General features: G+C 40.2%; 1 protein-coding gene across 5 annotated transcripts in view; it reads left to right on the top strand.

The window, feature by feature from the left end:
* TMCC1 (transmembrane and coiled-coil domain family 1) overlaps positions 1-20,298 on the top strand; it is a 159,699-nt gene that overhangs the window by 96,390 nt on the left and 43,011 nt on the right. The window contains exon 1 of one of the 5 annotated variants that reach the window (XM_060766255.2): positions 3,880-4,024. The exons of the other annotated variants lie outside the window; for them this stretch is intronic. Coding sequence (XP_060622238.1) covers positions 3,995-4,024 — 30 coding nt within the window. The 5' untranslated portion in view covers positions 3,880-3,994. Of the gene's footprint in view, positions 1-3,879; positions 4,025-20,298 lie in introns of those variants that run through there. 5 annotated transcript variants of the gene reach the window in all.

Here is a 20,298-nt window from a genome sequence, read left to right as displayed (position 1 = left end):
TTAATATCTTGGCAAATGTCTTTCAAATGATATCTCCTTTTCCAGATGCTGCCTTATTCTGCCAGCATCACCTTATTCCATGGTTTTCGGTTCACATTTTTCTTAATTTATCTGTTATCATATTTATCTTGGTACCAATTTCTGTACCAATAAGTTTTTTTCTTACATTGGAAAAATAAAGACAGTATCTGGACAGTGAGGATAGTGATTCCCAACACCAAGCCTATTACTAGTAAAGAAAGCAGTAGCAAAAAAGTGAATGTTTTAACCAAAACATATCTAAGCCTGCCAAATTTTTAGGAAATTTCTCCAAATTTGTGAAGCCAGTGGGATTTATTTTGGATACAGAAAGTGCCTTCTAAAAGAGCCAACTGCCCACTCCCCACTCTGGGATTACAATATGGCTAGGTCTAACATGCTTTATTTATTTATCTTGTTCCTCCCATAAATCTCTAGATTTTGAGGGCAAAAATGGAAAGTGATGTTTATTTCACATGCAGAGTCAGTTCCATTGGTGGATAGACCCTGTTGGGTATAGCACACTCTGTACTTGTCTCAGATTCAGTTTGTGATTGAGTGCTGTTGTTCTGAGTTGCATAAATTCTTTGGATAGAATACAGTTTGCTAAGCACTTTTAGACCTTATTAATTTTAATGGAAGAGTTAAGTATATGCTTAACTTCAACACTGAAATCCATCAAACTAAAAGTATTTTGTTTAGTTGGAATGGGCCAGTTTGTTCTTTTGTTTAATCTTTAATGGACAACTTAATTTTTTTTAACAAAGAGAAGTTCAGTCATTAATAACCAACTTGTACGCCTTCTATATAGAAGAGGTGCTCTTTTGAATTAAGTAGCAACTTTTCAAACTGATAACTGAACTATTACTGCTGTGCTGCTTTTTTTAATGGCTTTTCAGAAAAGCGATTTGGGAAATTCTGGAACACTATAAGCCTTTTATCCATGCTAATTGTGTTACTATTGGGCCATATGTGTTTGTTTCATCCTTCTTGGCAGCTGCTCCCAAATTGTGGCATTCCCTCCCAGGAGAGGCTTTGCTAGGTCCATAGCTCTCTTTATTCTGACAAGAAAATACCTTTTTACTTAGGGAGTCCTTTGGGTCATAATTTACCTTGGCAGAAGGATCTTTTTAATGAGATGTATTATGTTTCTATCACTTTTACTATGTTGTAATGTGTCTTTAAATTGTTTTAATTAATTTAGTTTTTTTAAGAGAGTGGTTTGTTCAGTTATACTTTCAAGCTTTTGTATCAAATAAATCTTATCTTTACTTTGATTTGCTTAGTTATAAGCCTCTGTGGGTCCAATAATGGCAGAAAAGGGGGAAATAAATGAAATAATTAAAAATAAAATGTAAAGTGATCAATAAAAAGACAATAAATTTTCCTAGAGGTTAACTTTTATGTGAATAAAGTGTTTCTTAAAATTAGAGTTAACGTCTATTGATTCAGAACCAGTTCTATTTTAAAAAACTTGAGTAATAATTATATTCTATTCAGCTAACTCAGTCTCACTAACTAGAGAGGGTGGGAGAAAGAACTCTTGTCTGGTTAAGGCAAGTGTGAATGTTGCGACATGTTGAGTAACGTTGAATAGCCTGGAGATTCCACAGATATATAAGCCTCACTTGCCTAGTCTCCAACAGACCTCACAACCTCTGAGGATACCTACCATAGGTGTGGGCAGTGGGTTAGGAGAGAATGCTTCTGGAATATGGCCATACAGCTCACAGCAATCCAATGATTCTGTCCATTTTATTTTTTTATTTATTGTATCAGGAGCATACAGTTGAAATTTATTTTTAAAAACCCACCAAGTTTAAAAACGTGGCATTATATTAAATGTCTTTTGACCAGTAGCTGGCCACTTGGAGTGCCTCTTGTGTTGCTATAAGAAGGACCTTCATTGTGCATGTGACAGGGCTCAGACTGCATTGTAGTAGGTGGTCTGTAGTTTACTCTTCTCTGCACTCGTATGTCGTGGACTCCACCTTGTGGCCCCATTTCTTAAGGTTGTCTTTGCATTTCATGGTGCCAGAGTGCAATCTATTCAGTGCCTTCCAAGTCGCCCAGTCTTCTGTGTGCCCAGGAGGGAGTTTCTCATTTGAAATCAGCCATGGGTTGAGATTCCGGGTTTTAGCATGCCACTTTTAGACTCTCGCTTGCTGAGTTGTTCCTGCGAGTATCTCTGAAGATCCTAGAAAACTATTTCTTGATTTAAGGTGTTGGTGTACTGGTTGATATCCAAACAGGGGGTGGGCCGGAGATGTCACTACATTGGTCCTTTCATTATTGGCTGCTACTTCCCGGCAGATGTCAGGTGGTGCAATACTGGCTAAACAATAAATTTTTTCAGTGATGTAGGGTACAGGCATCCTGTGATAATGTGGCATGTCTCATTAACAGCCACGTCCACTGTTTTAGTGTGGTGAGATGTGTTCCACACTGGGCGTGCGTACTCAGTAGCAGAGTAGCAAAGTGCAAGGGCAGATGTCTTCACTGTATCTGGTTTAATAAATGAGTGAGGGACATAAATGAGTGGCCATGAAAGACTTTGACAACACAGTTTAATAAAAAGAGTGAGGGAAATTATATAGTAATTATCTGGAAGCTTCCCTCCCCTTTCTGCAACAGCTATTTTTCACGTCATAACCCAGAGAAGTAGTTGTTTAGCTTTCTGTGATTCAGAAGACATTTGGGGCAGGGGGTGGGTGGGTTGAGCATGGAAAAGTTTCAGTTGTGTTGTTTTACCAGATATTCAGGCAGTTGCCTAGATTCTTCAGTGGCATATCTTTCCCTGTACCAGAATTATCAAATTTGTTCAGTTTTCGTGTTTTCTGATTAGTCTTCAACAGCAATAAAGACTGTGTCGAATATTTGTGTTCTAGAAGGTAAGGCAGATAAATGTGCAAACTCAATTATTCAAGCTAACTTGATAGGTAGAGAATTTGCCTAAAAAACTTTTCCAAGTATATCTTTAGAGATAGTTAGCAGCAGCGTACTCATATACCAGAGCCAACACAAAATTGCTGAAACTAAACACTAACATAAAATACATACAATAAAATACTTATATTACAACACATGGCACAAAGATTAAAAAATAGTAATAATATAATGTAAATTTAACATTCATGTTTTAAAATTGACTGGGTAGGCCTGCTGGTAGTTACAGACTTATCAATCTAGCAAGCAAATTATCATGACAGAGCTATCAGCCAGTCCCAAAGACTTCTTCCCACTCCCTTTCACCTTCTTGGGCTTTCATCACACAGCCGAGAAAGGAAAAGCAAGATGATTTTTCCTCTTTAGTGATACTCTCCCACATCGCCATCTACCATATCTCAGAAGGGGTTTACCAAAAGGTTTACCAAAGCAGCATGCCAAGAACTACTTTGGTCTTTGTAGTTACATCCAAATGGAATTCGGTTAAATTCCTGTCCCAGCTGCTTCAGCTCTTTGAACAGAAAGGAAGCTCTTGACAAATTGCAACTATTAAAATCTGAACATAAGATCAACACTGAACTATAAAAACGGATGGTATTGCTTTTTTGTCCCATTTTTGGACTCACTTGTCAAATGCATCTAGGGTTCAGTGCACTAAGAATCTGTTTGTTTAGTATTTCCTCCATTGCTGTGCTGCAGAAAGAAGCAACCTCTTCATTGTCTCTCTCTGTCAGAAGCTGGGAATATTTTTTTATGGGCTTCGTGACGCAGCTGAAGATTGTTCATGCGACACGCAGGGCAATTCACTTGTTTGGAGTCACTGTTTCTTTCTAGAACATCCACTCAGAGCTCTGCCAACATGCCTAGGGTGCCCTGCTTCATAGTCTATTCATTCAGCATTGTCAGAGTAGAATTCAGCCTAACAAGGCGGGAGCAACACTCTGCTTAACCTTACTCTAGCACAGCATGTTCAAGCTAGGAAGAAGCCTTGGGTGCAACGGCACGTTCCTCCGCTTGTTTTAGAGCCAGCATGGAAAGCTCTCCATCCTCATCTGATACAGTATGTTTTGTTACCCTCACTTCAGTTGTGGTGGTTTTCTGTAGCTGTAGTGAGAGAGGGAACAAGCTAGCTCCACATGCAATCGAGAATGTAGATAATTAGGCATTTCTTCAAATGCTGTATTCGTTTGTAAAATAACTGCTAGCTGCTATTTTAGAAAGTTTAGAAATGTAAAGCATCACTGTCCCAGTTACCTGGCAGATCAGGGGTGTGGGATAAATTTGAAGGAAAGACGAATGCATTATGTGTTGCCTGCAGAAAAATCATTCATTGTGTAAAAGGATTCAGATGTGGGAGGTTTAGATGAATGAAGTTTTGCTTTAGCCACACTCTTTCTGTTGTGCAGGCCTACACAATCTGTTTTGGAACTGTTATAAGGAAAACTGAAACAATTTAGATTGTTTTCTGTTCTGCTAGTGGAATATAAATAATACCATTAATAGATGGTGTGCTTACATACATTTTTAGCTTGCTTTTATAATGGTGTTCCTTCTAAAGCTGTCCTTTTTGTATGAATTGAATTGCAATACAAAAGGTTCTTGACCTTTTTCATCCTCATTAGAAACGCTTTGTTATTGCATGGTGTTTTCCCTCCTTGGGACTTTTTTTTCCTGTGTCAGGAGCGACTTGAGAAATTGCATATCAGTAACAAACTGATATTCAATCTTTCATGAGCATTTTGGAATTTCATGGAGGAAAGACATAGATTTATGTAACAGAAAGTCCAAGGGAAGATCCATAGAGTGGCATGAATGTTTTAGTTAAAGCAGAACTTCTCCTTGAGAGTAGTTGGTGTGTTTTTGCCAAAGGGAAGATCAGTTATTGAAACTGGAACAGTTAATTCTCACTGCTTTTAATATACTAAAAGGTGATTTCCTAATAAACATGGCATTCTAATATTTGTCAAATCCTATCATAGAATTGGAAGAGACTGCAAGGGGCATCCAGTCCAAATTCTTAGGAACTGCATATGGTTTCTTCTCACAACCACTGCTGTTCCAGGAGACTTCACTTCTTTTGTTTTATGGACATTCTCTCTTTGAGCCTTGGGCTTGCAGTCGTGCTTGGTTTCCTTTGATTCCTCCTTGTCATCATGGCTGAATCATGATTTTGTTTGCTCTGAGGTTATAAAAGGTCAGCTGTGTGTAGTATTGTACCACTTTAAAATTGTCTGGCAGTTGCATCAGGAGATTCAAAAATGAGGGAGGGAGGGAGGGATGGCAAAGTCTTTGCAAATAAGCTATCCATAGGAATGACAATAAAAGAATGACATATTGTATTTGGTCTGTCCCAGCTCTTGTTCCCAGAACAGAGATGCTTTGTTTGGGAGGAAAGGGGTGGGGAGAAGAGCAGAAGCATTTAAATTATTTCCTTTCATTTGCTGTGGAATTTGTTTTCTTCTTGTGATAACATATCAACATTCCTTGCAAAAACCATCGCAAATTAAAAGTGGGTAGGAAAGGGGGAAATTTGGAGGGGGGGGGCATGATTCTGAGAGTAGTGAATGACACAGCAAAACCAACATCTCTGTGAATGCAGACAAGTTGACCAGTACCATTTCATATTTTATTGCTTTGGTGATTGTAAGTGACTTTGAGCAACACCATGTAAGTATGGTAAATTGATAGCAGGTACTGTGCAAGTAAGACATTTCAGGGGAGCTGGATTTTGCTTATTTGGGTATCATTTCCCCTTTTCATTTTAGTTTTTTTAAGTCCCAAGAACCATTTAAACCCAAGGCTTCATGCTGTCGTTAATACCATTTTGACTCAACGAAATAAGTACAGAGGCGTAATGCACCTTTCCAGCAAAGGTTCCTATAATTTACTGGCCTGCTTTCACCCTCGGTTGCTTATCTTTAGGTTGCCTGCATTGCCATCTTACATTTATGTAAAACATGTCCTTTACCACCTGCTTTCATCACAGTGGTGCAGTTGCTTTGTTGACTGGTGTTTTGGTGATGCATGCAGCTCATTCCTTATTCACATTCCTTTGTGTGTGTGTTGCTACTTTTGAGGGTAGAGCTATAGCCGTTTGCTGAGAATGATTCATACAGCGTTCCTGAAATAGCGTGTGTATAATTCAAGATGTATATTGAACATAAAGAAAAGCCACAATAAGTTTTAAACTGCTGCTTTTTATACTTTATGGATTTGTTTATTTCTGACTAATATGGATTTATTAATTTATTTCTTTGGTTATGTGCGTCACTTTGAGTAACACCATGCAAGTAAACTAAGGTGTTGTGTAAATAAGGCTTGTTGAAGAGACTGAGTGTTGCATTTTCCACTTTTTATTTTATCCCCAAAAATCCGCAATCATTTAAACCTAAGTCTGTCTGCTATCACTGATATCGTCTGAGGTTTTCCAAGAATGGGATTAAAAAAAATTAAAAATAGTTCCTAATTATGGCTACAACAACTTATTTATTTTATTTGTATGCTTTTTTTGTGTCAGGAGCGACTTGAGAAACTTGCAGTTTCTCAGGTTGCTCCTGATACAAAAAAATATATATCTGTATGCTGCCGTACTTTCCAAAGCTCCCCAAACAATTTTTAAAATACCCTCAATAAAATTGAGAAACAGTTAAAATAAGTATGAATTTTTAAATAAAAAAACAAGTTCAAAAGGAATAAAATAGCCCCATAAAGAGCCCTCCTGCTGACATGTTGAAAGCCAACTTGAGCGGATGTACCTTGGCTGCTGACAAAAGTAAAGTAGGGCTCCCCTAAATGGTTAAGCAACCATTTCTGCAAACTGATAGCAATCCACATGTCTACCTATATTCAAACACATCTGTGGGCCCTTCCAGACAGGCCCTATATCCCAGGGTGTGATCCTCAGGTTTTCTGCACTAAACTGGATTATATGAGTCCTCACTTCCAGACAATCTGGGATAAATAGAAAACCTGGGGTTGGATCCTGGGATATAGGGCCTGTCTGGAAGGGCCCATAGATGTGTTCGAATACATGTGCCTGTGTCTGATACAGAGACTTGATGTGAATGACAGTTGAAAACAAATTATTGACGTCTCCTTTCCCAGATTTTCCTCTAATTCTGGCTTAATGTAGCCAAACACATTAATATCAGTTGTAATCAGTGTATATCAGTGTTTCTCAAACTATTCTCCTCCAGGTGTTTTAGACTTCAGCTCCCAGAAATCCCAGCCAGTTTACTAGCTGTTAGGAATTATGGAAGCTGAAGTCCAAAACATCTGGAGGAGCACAGTTTTAGAAACTGCAGTATATAAACATAGAATCATAGAATCATAGAATCATAGAATCAAAGAGTTGGAAGAGACCTCAAGGGCCATCCAGTCCAACCCCCTGCCAAGAAGCAGGAATATTGCATTCAAATCACCCCTGACAAATGGCCATCCAGCCTCTGCTTAAAAGCTTCCAAAGAAGGAGCCTCCACCACACTCCGGGGCAGAGAGTTCCACTGCTGAACGGCTCTCACAGTCAGGAAGTTCTTCCTAATGTTCAGATGGAATCTCCTCTCTTGTAGTTTGAAGCCATTGTTCCGCGTCCTAGTCTCCAAGGAAGCAGAAAACAAGCTTGCTCCCTCCTCCCTGTGGCTTCCTCTCACATATTTATACATGGCTATCATATCTCCTCTCAGCCTTCTCTTCTTCAGGCTAAACATGCCCAGTTCCCTAAGCCGCTCCTCATAGGGCTTGTTCTCCAGACCCTTGATCATTTTAGTCGCCCTCCTCTGGACACATTCCAGCTTGTCAATATCTCTCTTGAATTGTGGTGCCCAGAATTGGACACAATATTCCAGATGTGGTCTAACCAAAGCAGAATAGAGGGGTAGCATTACTTCCTTAGATCTAGACACTATGCTCCTATTGATGCAGGCCAAAATCCCATTGGCTTTTTTTGCCGCCACATCACATTGTTGGCTCATGTTTAACTTGTTGTCCACGAGGACTCCAAGATCTTTTTCACACGTACTGCTCTCGAGCCAGGCGTCCCCCATTCTGTATCTTTGCATTTCATTTTTTCTGCCAAAGTGGAGTATCTTGCATTTGTCACTGTTGAACTTCATTTTGTTAGTTTTGGCCCATCTCTCTAATCTGTCAAGATCGTTTTGAATTCTGCTCCTGTCCTCTGGACTATTGGCTATCCCTCCCAATTTGGTGTCGTCTGCAAACTTGATGATCATGCCTTCTAGCCCTTCATCTAAGTCATTAATAAAGATGTTGAACAGGACCGGGCCCAGGACGGAACCCTGCGGCACTCCGCTCGTCACTTCTTTCCAAGATGAAGAGGAAGCATTAGTGAGCACTCTCTGTGTTCGTCCACTTAACCAATTACAGATCCACCTCACTGTAGTTTTGCCTAGCCCACATTGGACTAGTTTCCTTGCCAGAAGGTCATGGGGGACCTTGTCGAAGGCTTTACTGAAATCCAGGTACGCTACATCCACGGCATTCCCCGTATCTACCCAGCTTGTAGCTCTATCGAAGAAAGAGATCAGATTAGTCTGGCATGACTTGTTTTTGATAAATCCATGTTGACTATTAGCGATGACTGCATTTGTTTCTAAGTGTTTGCAGACCGCTTCCTTAACAATCTTTTCCAGAATTTTGCCCGGTATCGACGTGAGGCTGACCGGACGGTAGTTGTTTGGGTCGTCTTTTTTTCCCTTCTTGAAGATTGGGACCACATTGGCCCTCCTCCAATCTGCTGGAACTTCTCCAGTTCTCCAAGAACTCTCAAAGATGGTTGCCAATGGTTCCGAAATGACTTCCGCTAGTTCCTTCAATACTCTTGGGTGTAGTTGATCTGGCCCTGGGGACTTGAACTCATTAAGAGCGGCCAGGTATTCCTGGACGACTTCTTTCCCAATTTGGGGTTGGATGTCCTCCAATCCCTCACCCACTCCATCTTGCAGAGGTTGAAGATGACTCTCTTTTTGTGAGAAGACTGAGGCAAAGAAGGCATTAAGTAGTTCTGCCTTTTCCCTATCCCCTGTCAGCATTGCCCCATCTTCTCCTCGAAGAGGTCCTATCGCCTCTTTGTTTTTCCTTTTTCTACTGACATAAGAATAGAAGCCCTTTTTATTGTTTTTAATGTCCCTGGCAAGTCTGAGCTCGTTTTTTGCTTTAGCCTTGCGGACCTTTTCCCTACAGGTGTTGGCTATTTGTTTGAATTCTTCTTTGGTGATTTCTCCCTTTTTCCACTTCTTGTGCATGTCCCTTTTGTGTCTTAGCACAGTTAGAAGTTCTTTGGACATCCATTCTGGCTTCTTTGCACTTGTCCTATTTTTTCTCTTTGTTGGCACGGTTTGCAATTGCGCCTTGAGTATTTCACTCTTGAGAAATTCCCATCCATCCGTAGCTCCCTTGTCTTTTAGTATCTGTGTCCACGGAATGCTGCTCAGCGTTTCCTTCATTTTTTGGAAATCAGCTCTCCTAAAGTCCAAAATGCGGGTTTGACTTGTCTTAGTTTCGGCCTTCCTTTGTACCTCAAATTGCAGGAGCACATGGTCACTTGCCCCTAAGGATCCTACCACTTCGACCGCATCGATCAGGTCCTCCTCATTTGTTAGGATGAGATCAAGAGTAGCCAATCCCCTTGTTGCCTCTTCTACCTTCTGGACCATGAAATTGTCTGCAAGGCAAGCGAGGAATTTGTTGGACCTTGTACTCTTGGCCGAGTTTGTTTTCCAGCAAATATCGGGATAGTTGAAATCGCCCATGACTACTACATCTCTTCTCTGTGCCTGTTTGGTCAACTGTTGGCAGAAGACTTCATCAAGATCTTCCTCCTGGCTTGGGGGTCTGTAGTAGACGCCTACAACGACATCTTTTTGAGTCCCAGTTCCCTTGATTCTTATCCAGATGATTTCAAGCTGGTTTCCTAGATTGCTGTCTTGAATTTCTTCTGCAGCATAAGAGTTTTTGACATATAAGGCTACTCCGCCTCCTCTCCCCTTTGTTCGGTTTCTGTGAAAGAGGTTATACCCCTCGATATCTACATTCCAGCGATAGGAGTCATCCCACCAGGTTTCAGTGATGGCTATGATATCATATTTGTGGTGTTGTGCTAGAAGTTGGAGTTCGTCTTGTTTATTTCCCATGCTCTGTGCATTAGTGTAAAGACATGTGAGCCCCTGGGATCTTCCCTTGAGCTGTTTATTTGGGATTATTGTGCTTTTGGTACTTGGTCCTTGTTGTGTTTGTGCAGCCCTCCGTTTAGCCTTCTGGCGATTCCCAGACATTATGGGTAAAGTAGTGTTCGCAAGGCTGTTGTCCCCCTCCCCCGGTGGACCTAGTTTAAAGTGCGTCTAATGAGGTTTGCGAGTCTGTGAGCAAAAAGGTGTTTTCCTACTTGTGTGAGATGCACCCCATCCCTTGCCAGTAGGCCATCCTCCTGGAAAAGCAGGCCATGGTCGAGGAAGCCAAAGCGTTCCTCCTGACACCATTTTCTAAGCCAGTCATTGACCTGTACTATTTTTCTGGCTCTTGTGGGTCCGTGTCTTACAACAGGGAGGAGGGATGAAAAGACCACCTGTACATTACATTCTTTTAGCATTTCTCCTAGAGCTCGAAAATCATTTGTGATCTTTTGAAACGTATGCCTTGCAGTATCATTGGTTCCTACATGAATCAACATGAGGGGAGGACGGTGATAGGGCTTGAGGAGCCTGGTGAGCCTCTGAGTGATATGGTGTATTTTTGCCCCCGGTAGGCAGCATATTTCTCGAGCCATCCCATCTGGTCTGGAAATGACAGCTTCCGTTCCTCTAAGGAGGGAGTCGCCTACTACCAAGACCTGTTTACTTTCAGGAATGACAGGGCCCCTTTTGTGCAATGTAGTGTGTAGGTCTCCAGAAAAGTAATCCTGTTGGTGTGAATTGTGTAGGTGAAAAGTGTTGTCCTCCTCCTCGACATCCCCGGTGCATTCGTCAAGGACAATCCATTGAGATTCGTCCAAGAGCCTATGGTTCTCCTGTATGTGTTCCTGTTGCTCCTGGTCTATGGTTGGGGATGGTACACATGCAGGATTGTGCAAGTGTGAATGTTGTGAAGTGTTGTCCCAGTCAGGGCTATCCCCCGCACACTGATCAAGGATGAGCCACTGATCAGTGTCTAAGCCATTCTGGTCTTCCCCAATATGTTGTGTTTCTTGGTCAGGTGCTAGTTGTGTGAGAATTTGGAATCTATTGTGTAACTGCAGCTGAGCGGAAGTATTCTGAGGAGGCTTCCGGGTCCTATGTGTCCTTCTAAGGGTGACATTTCTCCAAGCCTGAGGGTTGTCGACATCTGAGGTGCTGTTCTGTTGAGCCTCCCCGTAATGTTGGTGTGATACGGGCTGCGTGTCTAGGCCAGTGTGGTGTGTGGTGTCTAAGAACAGCTCAAGTTCCTGAATGTCCTTAAGGGTCTTAATACGGTCCTCGAGTTGTCGTATCCTGTGTTCCATGCGAGTGATCTGTGTACACTTGGGGCAGATGTAATTGAGTAACTGTAGTGTGAAAAAGCTGAACATGCCACAGCTTGTGCATGAGACGGGAAGTTTTCGTGATTGTTCCATCTGGAGGTTGCTAATGACCTCCTCTTGGTGTGTGTTTGATGTTGTTGTCTGTATGCAGGGGTGAAAGTATAGGTTACTGAGTGTACGAGTTCGCGCGCGCCGTGAGTTTGTTGTTCAAACTCAGGAAGCCCCTCCCTCAAGCAGAGCAGTTAATTTTTAAACTCAGGAAGCCCCTCCCCTCAAAGAAAGCAGCACTGAAAGCTGTTAAATTTAAAGAAGCTTACCCTGAAGCAGAAGGAAACAAAATGGGTTCCTGCTTCCTCAACTTCTGTGGAAAGCCCAGCTGCCCCTTGGGTTCAGACACTGGTTTATATAGGATAACCAGGAAGCTCCGCCTCTCAGACAAAGGAGTTAATTTTCAAACTCAGGAAGCCCCTCCCTCAAGCAGAGCAGTTAATTTTTAAACTCAGGAAGCCCCTCCCCTCAAAGAAAGCAGCACTGAAAGCTGTTAAATTTAAAGAAGCTTACCCTGAAGCAGAAGGAAACAAAATGGGTTCCTGCTTCCTCAACTTCTGTGGAAAGCCCAGCTTGTGCTGACATATAAATGCTCCTCTAGGTTGTTTTGTTAGATTGGTGTCTTATATTGGTTGTTCTGTTGTATTTGTTCTTGATTGTTTTGTTATATTGGTCCTATCCCCTGCCACATATTAAGAAGCTTGATGAAGAGGGCAATTTCAGCAAGAAAAAGGCATCTTGGTGGGGAGAAGGTCAATCAGCTCTTTCCCATTCTAGGCTTCAGTTGCTGCCTCTCAGGGCTATTTTTCAAGACATGTATTTTTAATCATTATATGGTCATAGCAATATGAAGTAATACATATTTACATTGATTAAATGCATACCTCATAATATAGAGAAGAGATGTAGAATTTTGGAGGTGTGCTTCCATTATGTGAGGACAGTTATAAATAGTTGTTTTAAAAATACTTTAAAAACTTGATTTATGCCTCACATCCACATCAAAATCCCAATTTAAAAATTAAATGTTTATCTTCTGCTAGCCCATATGTGGCACCATCCAAAATGCTTTGTCGAGTATTTCCACTCCCCAATCAGGCCATGAATGGAGGATGACCTGCACAAGGAGAAGAATCATAGACTTGTAAAGTGGGAAGAGATCACAAGTCTATTCTTCCATACAAGAATACACAATCAACTTGTGTGACTAATAAGGGTTGAGCATGTGAGTGGACACTCAAGGGCATGACTTGGGGATTAACAAAGGATACCTTCCATATTTGCTGTCCATGCTTACTCATTAGTAATCCATCCCTCCTTGTTTTTGGATAGATGTGCATGAACTATATTTCCAATAGATTATCATGCAGCTTTATAGGAATTCTCATTTGTGCTTCCTTTATCACATTTGGCTGCCATTCTCTTTCTTAATGTTGTTGCTTTGTGTGGAAACCCAGTTCCAATTTTGTAGACATTTGCACTAGAAGTTAGTGCTGGGACAACAGAATGCGAGTCGAAAAGGGTAGTTTTGTTTGGCTGTGTGGATACTTTCCTCAATTTGTGCCCCAATTTTCCTTATTTATAGTGCTGGGCCCCGGGAGATTTAAAAATGGCTTTGCCTCTGGGGAACCCTTTGACCTGTGCCAGAAGGCACTGGCGGTCACTTTTGAAAAGCTAGAATAAATGGCTTTTTAAAAAAAATAATAAAGCAAATAACGTAGCTGGAGTAGGGTCAGGAAATGCCAGTCTTAATGGCCCCTCACATTAAAGTGTCCTTTAGCCAAGATCTCTAGCCAGAGCTGTGCTTGGTATGACAGAATGTGCGTACTTATTGGACAAAATCTGTTGAATGGGATAAAAAAATTATGTTGGAGGGCTGAACTTGCAATGATAGCAGCAAGATTAAAAATGGATGGACATACATAGCTTTCTAATGGGATACTTCCCCTTGAGCTCTTTGGGTCTTGTGGGTGTATGTGCTGTGAAACAGATACAGCCTGTCTTTTCTGGCTTCCCTGATGGAGTGGTTATGTGGGCCAAGCACAGCTCTCTCTGCTTAGCAGGCTTTTGTTCTGCTGCAAGGGCAGCTAATCACCGCATGATTGAACAACATTGTTCAAAATGTTTGGTATCACTAAAGATGCTGTGAGTTGCTGCTTTTCTTTTATAACGACTACACCCTCAGTAATCTGCTTATTTTTAAAAAAAAAAGTTCATGAAAGGTGATTTGGGGTCATGGCATTTACCTTATTTGCATTCTCCTTTTCCTTGTGATGTCCAGTGTATTGAACTGTTTAGAGTGCTCTCTTCCTATGGTCTGTTAAGGTATTAACACAGGCTACATATGAGGAGGGGAGATTTTACCCAGATCAGGGGTCTGAACAGGGCCAAAGGCCCATTCAGGAGACAATTTTGAAAGTGGGTTGTTGTAGGTTTTTTCAGGCTATATGGCCATGTTCTAGAGGCATTCTCTCCTGACGTTTCACCAGCATCTATGGCAAGCATCCTCAGGCAAAACGTCAGGAGAGAATGCCTCTAGAACATGGTCATATAGCCCAAAAAAACCCTACAACAACCCAGTGATTCCAGCCATGAAAGCCTTCGACAGTACATTTTTTGAAAGTTGTTAAGACCACCTCTTCCTGATATTAGATGCTAAGCAAGGTCAGCATGACAGCACTTGTTAGTATTTGGATAGATCACCAACAAATACCAAGTAATATAGGCTATGCTTTAGAGCAGTGATTCACAACTTGTGGGCCTCCAGATGTTTTGGCCTATAACTCCCAGAAATCCCAACAATTTTATCAGCTGTGAGTTGAAGGCCAAAACCTTGGGGATCCACAGTTTGAGAACCACTGCTTTAAAGGAAATGAACTGGCAAAAACTACCTTGCCTAAGAAAACCGTACAAAATCATCCCTGAACAAATCTCGCCAAAAAATCCCTCTATGTTAGGGTTAGAGTAGATCAAGATGTTTTGCATTGTTCATTACCAACATGCTACTGCAACCCAGCTTGACAAGTCAAGGAGGAAGAAGTGGCTGGACTGGTCTTTTGTAAAATGTCTTTGTAGAAAAGAGCTTATTTGTCAGAGACTGTGCTAACTGAGGTATGCCTGCACTAGAGATATGACTGCATGAATAGTAAATAAATTACAATTAAACGAATGCAAAACAGCCATAAGAATGTTACTCCTCTGGCTCATCTATTTTAAGAGTCCAGACTTTTCAAGGAAATGTTATTAAAATATTAACGATTAAGTGCAACGTATTCAGGGTTGCCTTAATCAAAATAGTATATGAGCCAAAGTAAAATAGCACAAAAATTATAACAATTTTAGAGACAAAACAAGCAATTGACTAAGCAACCCTTTCAGAAATTGCCTAGTCTGATTGGATCCCAAGTAACCCAGTTGTTTTTGGATGAATTCTGCATGCACTTTCCCCAATACAAGCATATACATGTTTTGTCCTCAAAAGGTACTTAAACAAATGCAAATTATGTATCTACCTGTCTTGAAGTGGCATTAATTTTTCTCACTAGGAAAGAATACAAAAATGATATGAGAAAAGATGTGAATGGAAGAGAAAATCCCAAATTACTGTTCCCAAAGTATCTGAAAATGCTTCTTTGTTTAAAAAAGAAAGTTCAGCTCATACCCCATCTAAAGTTTCTTTCATAATGGAAACGGGAAGGAAAACAGCAAAGAAAATAGAAAGGGATTGAGGTAAATTGAGGTAATTTGTTCTCCTTATTTTAAGAGTTTTCTCATTTAAAGGCTTTGAGAACAGTCCTTATCAGTACCAACTAGCAGCCAAAGCAAAATAATTGATTAATCACACTGAATAATAAAACTAAATCAACTATTTCAGCCATGTCTAAGAAGTATGTAATAAGAATATAACAGTTCAATTGTTTTGCTATAAGGACATGAAAAACTCAGAAGCAAATAATATAAAACAAATGCTATGTTCAACCTAGTCCATTTAGTAATTCCTCATCTTAGGGTATCCACTCTATTTTTATTAACGAGAATAACTTACAGGAAATTAAATTTAATTATGACAAAATATTTTAAAACTATTATTAGACTTTATTTGTACTCTGTATAAATTCACAGCCAACATGACAGCAATTGGGTTCTTAGATTTATAATTTTAATTGGGAGCCTTCAAGGTTACAGGATGCAGGTGTCTTATCTTGAGACATTATTAGGCCATCTGCAAAAAAACAATCCATCTTTCTGTCATCCTCTTCCCAGTTGGCATCTATATTTCACCCTCAAGGCCAGTCTGGCCTCACCACTGTGGGTTCATCACAGCTGCAAAATGCCCTCATGGGCATCCGTGGACCAAAGTCTTCTCGAACCAGAATATTTTTTCATTGGAATCGATCAACCTTTAGGCTTCAAACAATTTTATTGTTATATCTTTTTTTCTTCTGCTACTCCAGAACATATAATGAACACAGTCACAGTAAAAAAAAAAAAAAGGTATAGGCAGTTGAGTGACCACAGAGGAAACAGAAAATTACTATATCCATATCTATATATTTGTATATAAATTTAGAAAAATTGACCCCCCCAACCCCCCCCCCCCCCACATCTGTTGACTTATCCATGAGCCAGTGTAAGTACTACGTCTTAATGCTTGTCCAAAAATGAACCATTCCCTTCGCTGGGAAGAACAGCAAAAAGTGAAAACTTAGAGCCTTCCACACAGTACTACATTCCAGAATATCAAGGCAGAAAATCCCACAATATCTGCTTTGAACTAGGTTGTTTGAGTCCACACTCAGATAATACGGGATTTTCTACCTCGATATTCTGGGATACAGGGCTGTGTTCCTCGGGGAACCTAAAAGAAGCACTATCCCCTCTGTACATTCTGTGCTAGTGTGCTACTTCTGGTATTTTGTGTGGGCAGAAAAAGGATTGGTCATATCAAGATCCATCATTTTTATCCTCGAAACTTGCCTTGAGGTATATACATGGGTATACACTGTAAGCAAAAGAGTCCTTCAGTCAGATCCAGCATTTCTCTGTTATTGTCATTGCTCAGAAACAATCCAAATCAACACTCTTATTAGAAGCACCCCTCTACCTCGGCCTTTCTCAATGATTTATCCTGGAAGAGACCTTGAAACAATGTTCAGATCTCAGGGAACTCCTGCATAAAAGTTATTATATCTATAGCAAAACATGTGTCATTCCCCTAGCACAATGTCTTGCAGAACCCCTATCGACTACTCACAGAGAGTGTTGAGAAATCCCTCTCTAATGTGCCCAGTTCCAAATATTGCACAAGGAGATATGTGCATGAGGCTTAAAGTCACTGTTTTTATACATTAAAGCGTTGACTAAATGCATTGAAACAAGCAGAATTATTGCTGCTTGTTTCTTTCTTTTTAGTCTTCAGTTTATTCATGCAGCTTTAGAAATTTAGTATCTTTCCTCTTCAAGCGCTGTTTCTTATATGTTACTTACAGCAATGTGTAATGAAACAGCCATGCACCTTTTCCTTCCCCCACCCCATCTTCCATTACGCTGCTTCTATAAAGTAATTTTCTTCCATTCATAGTCCTTTCCCCGGGTTACATAACAAGGCCATGCATTCCAGAAATAGGGGTTTTTTTTGTATGAGCACAATTGCTTTGTAAGGAAACTGGCTTATACATAAAAAAACACCTTTGTTATGAACTACATTCCATAAACTATTGGAAATGTAGCTACCAGAACAGAACTATTTAAGATTGAAAGCTAGGGCTGTTTACCAGTAGTCTTTAGTGACCAGATGATAGTACTGTTGGCCACAGGCTGACATACCATATGTTGCTGTTTTTCTTCTCTTTTTTTGTAAGATGTTGCATAAAACATTCTTGTTTGGACTGTGTGCGTGTTAGAAATGACTGTGTTTTTCTCTTTTGTGCACCCTTAGGTCATTGCTACCTTATGGCAACCCTGGGGCAGCCCTATGGGTTTTCCTGGTCTGTTCAGAGGTGCCTTCCTCTGAGGCTAAGAGTATGACTTGCCCAAAGTCACCCAGTGGGTTTCCATGACCAAGGAGGGATTTGAACCCTGAATAAAATTTCTTGCTCAAATATAATTTGTATGCTGTACTGAGTTTGGTAATATCCTTAACTGTGTTTTACCATAGACTATTCTTATTGTATTCTTCTTGTATCATCATCACCATCACTGTCTCTTCTACTGGGGAATTCATGCAGTTAAATACCAGTAGGTTTGGAATTTGAAATACAGTCTTCCAAACCTGGAATATGTGTTTTTAGAAAATCTAAGGGAGAAGAGCGAAAGACAAAGCAGAACAGGGACAATGAAAATTGACAGTCTATCAGACGTGCAATATCATTCACTAATGTACTTACACATTCAATAACTGGGAACAGAATGTAGCAAGAGAGGCTGTCCAAATATGTATTTGCCATGTTGATGCTGGCTGTGTTTGTATGCCTCTTTGTCTGTTAACCCAGGTCAGCAGATCATTCCACATGAAAAGCTGTGTGCATTCTCTTTTGGCTTCAAACATGGGAGAATATGCTTTGTTGTTTTTTACAGGTTTAACATTGCCACATAGTTTATATGTACATATGTATCTTCAAGCCACCTATTGACATGGTGACCTCATAAATTGTTTTTTTAGGCAAGTGGTAGTTTTGCCATATTATTCCTCTGAAATAGATTCTATAGCACCTGGTATTGGTTGGTGGTCTCCCATCCAATTACTAATCTGGGCTTCCAAGATCAAATGAAATCTAGTGCCTTTCAGGCTATATGGTAGACCTATTTTTTTTCCTTAATAGAAGCAAAAAGAAGTACGAAGATTCACATAATAATAATAATAATCATCATCATCATCATCTTTATTTCTACCCCGCCACCATCTCCCCGATGGGGACTCGGAGCAGCTTACATGGGGCCAAGCCTGGACAACATAATACAACAATAAAATCACAGCATATATAACAACAATAACAACATTATCAAAATGACATTAAAAGAAAAAAAATCATAAAATATTCCAATAAACACAATAGTTTTGTATATATTATTTTGCAAGTTGGGTAGGATTTCTTTAGTCATCTTTTTGTTTTTACTTTGCTGTAATGCATGGTTGCGTTGCAAACACCAACATGTGCTTGAAGAAAGACATTCTATGAGATTGAAACCCAAGCTATTGCTTTAACATGATAAGATCCTCTCATTACATAGGATTCATATTTAATGTATATGGCTTGCACAATTACGGTACTTTATGTAACTCTAGAGAATGTAAGCATTCTGTATGTGATCAAACATGCCATCCATTTTTTTATTGTAACAGTAAACACTAATGTACTGTTTCATATGAAAGATTGAGCTTCTCCCTGATTCATGCTTCTGATGTACTTACAACATTTATTCCCATCTTTCTGCAATAATCTGGTCACCTCCAGATGTTTCGAATATCAGATATCACAAATCCCAACTAATTCCGGAATGGTGAGAGACATGGAGAATTCCAAACTTCTGGAAAGCAACCAGATGAGTTTCCGAGTCAGCATTCCTGCCAATAAGCCGTTCTGGTATATTTGTGTAGTTTGTCAGAATCACCTTGGAGTTGCAAAGGAGCTTTACAAGAGCTTGGAATGTGCTATGGTCTCATGCAACAGTGGCTTTCCAAATGTTACTGCACTACAGCTTCCAGCACACCCACCATTCATCATTGGCTTCTTTTGCCTATGGCTTATGAAATTGTAATTCAACATCTGGGCACTTGGGTTTTGCCCAGATCTGATCTATTATATTGCTGCTTCAATTCCTCTCCCACATACACAAATACATACATACACCTAGTTGGTATTAGATCATTCAAGAAAAAGAAATGTTCAAGCCTAGGTGATAGTCACAATAAAAGTACACAAACCTCTTTAAACTTTGTACCTGATTTAATCTTCCAAATACCTCTGACATTAATCTTCCTTAAATCAGTGTTAGTATGGTTGACTTGGCCGTCTAAACCTCATTTTTATTGATTTTCTGATAGTGTTTGGTGGCCGATAATCCTACAGCAAAGCAGTTACCATGATCAAAGTTTCAGAATCGCTTTGAAGACTTTATACCTTTAGTCTCACTCACATTCCACTAATGCTATTCAACTATGTATGTTTCCTGTCCTGGTTCTAACATCAAGTGAAGGAAGAACCCCAAAGCATATATATTTAGTATTACTTATTTCTGATATGCAGGCCAAGGGTTTACAGAGTAGATTGTAAGAGTGGAAATAATTGTAAAGGACTGTGGCTTTAAATTCAAGCACTATGAATTTGCATTTTTAAAAAATACTGAAGAAAAGGCATATATTATGCGTGAGCTCACTGTAACTGTTCATTTGCATCAGTGATACTGGAGCACACAGAGCTGCTTGTTTTGGCAAACAGTCTGTTTATACAGCAAGTACCCAGACCTCTCTCAATTGCAGAGATGTAGGGAGCAAAGTAGTCAGTCTGAGGCTTGGTCTGAGCAGTAGCCAGCACTGGGCACGGCATTCTGTTGGCCCATGTGGACAATGTTCATGTGGTGCTGCTGTACCTGTGTGTGCTGTGAAAAGCATGTCTGTGAGCCTGTCAAGGTGAGATCATCTAGGGAAAAAGCCTTTCATCTGATTTGGCTTCTCAGAACTCCAATGGCAACTGATCTCATTAATTAGCAATAGTCTTGGAAATGCTTCCCTTTCCATCCTTTTGCTGGCTTCACTGTTTATTAGACTGTAGTCATTT

This window comes from Anolis sagrei, chromosome 2, assembly GCF_037176765.1.
Source record: "Anolis sagrei isolate rAnoSag1 chromosome 2, rAnoSag1.mat, whole genome shotgun sequence".
NCBI classification, from domain to species: domain Eukaryota; kingdom Metazoa; phylum Chordata; class Lepidosauria; order Squamata; family Dactyloidae; genus Anolis; species Anolis sagrei.
The sequence above is the reverse complement of the archived record's forward strand: the minus strand, read 5'-3'. Positions and strand labels throughout refer to the sequence as shown.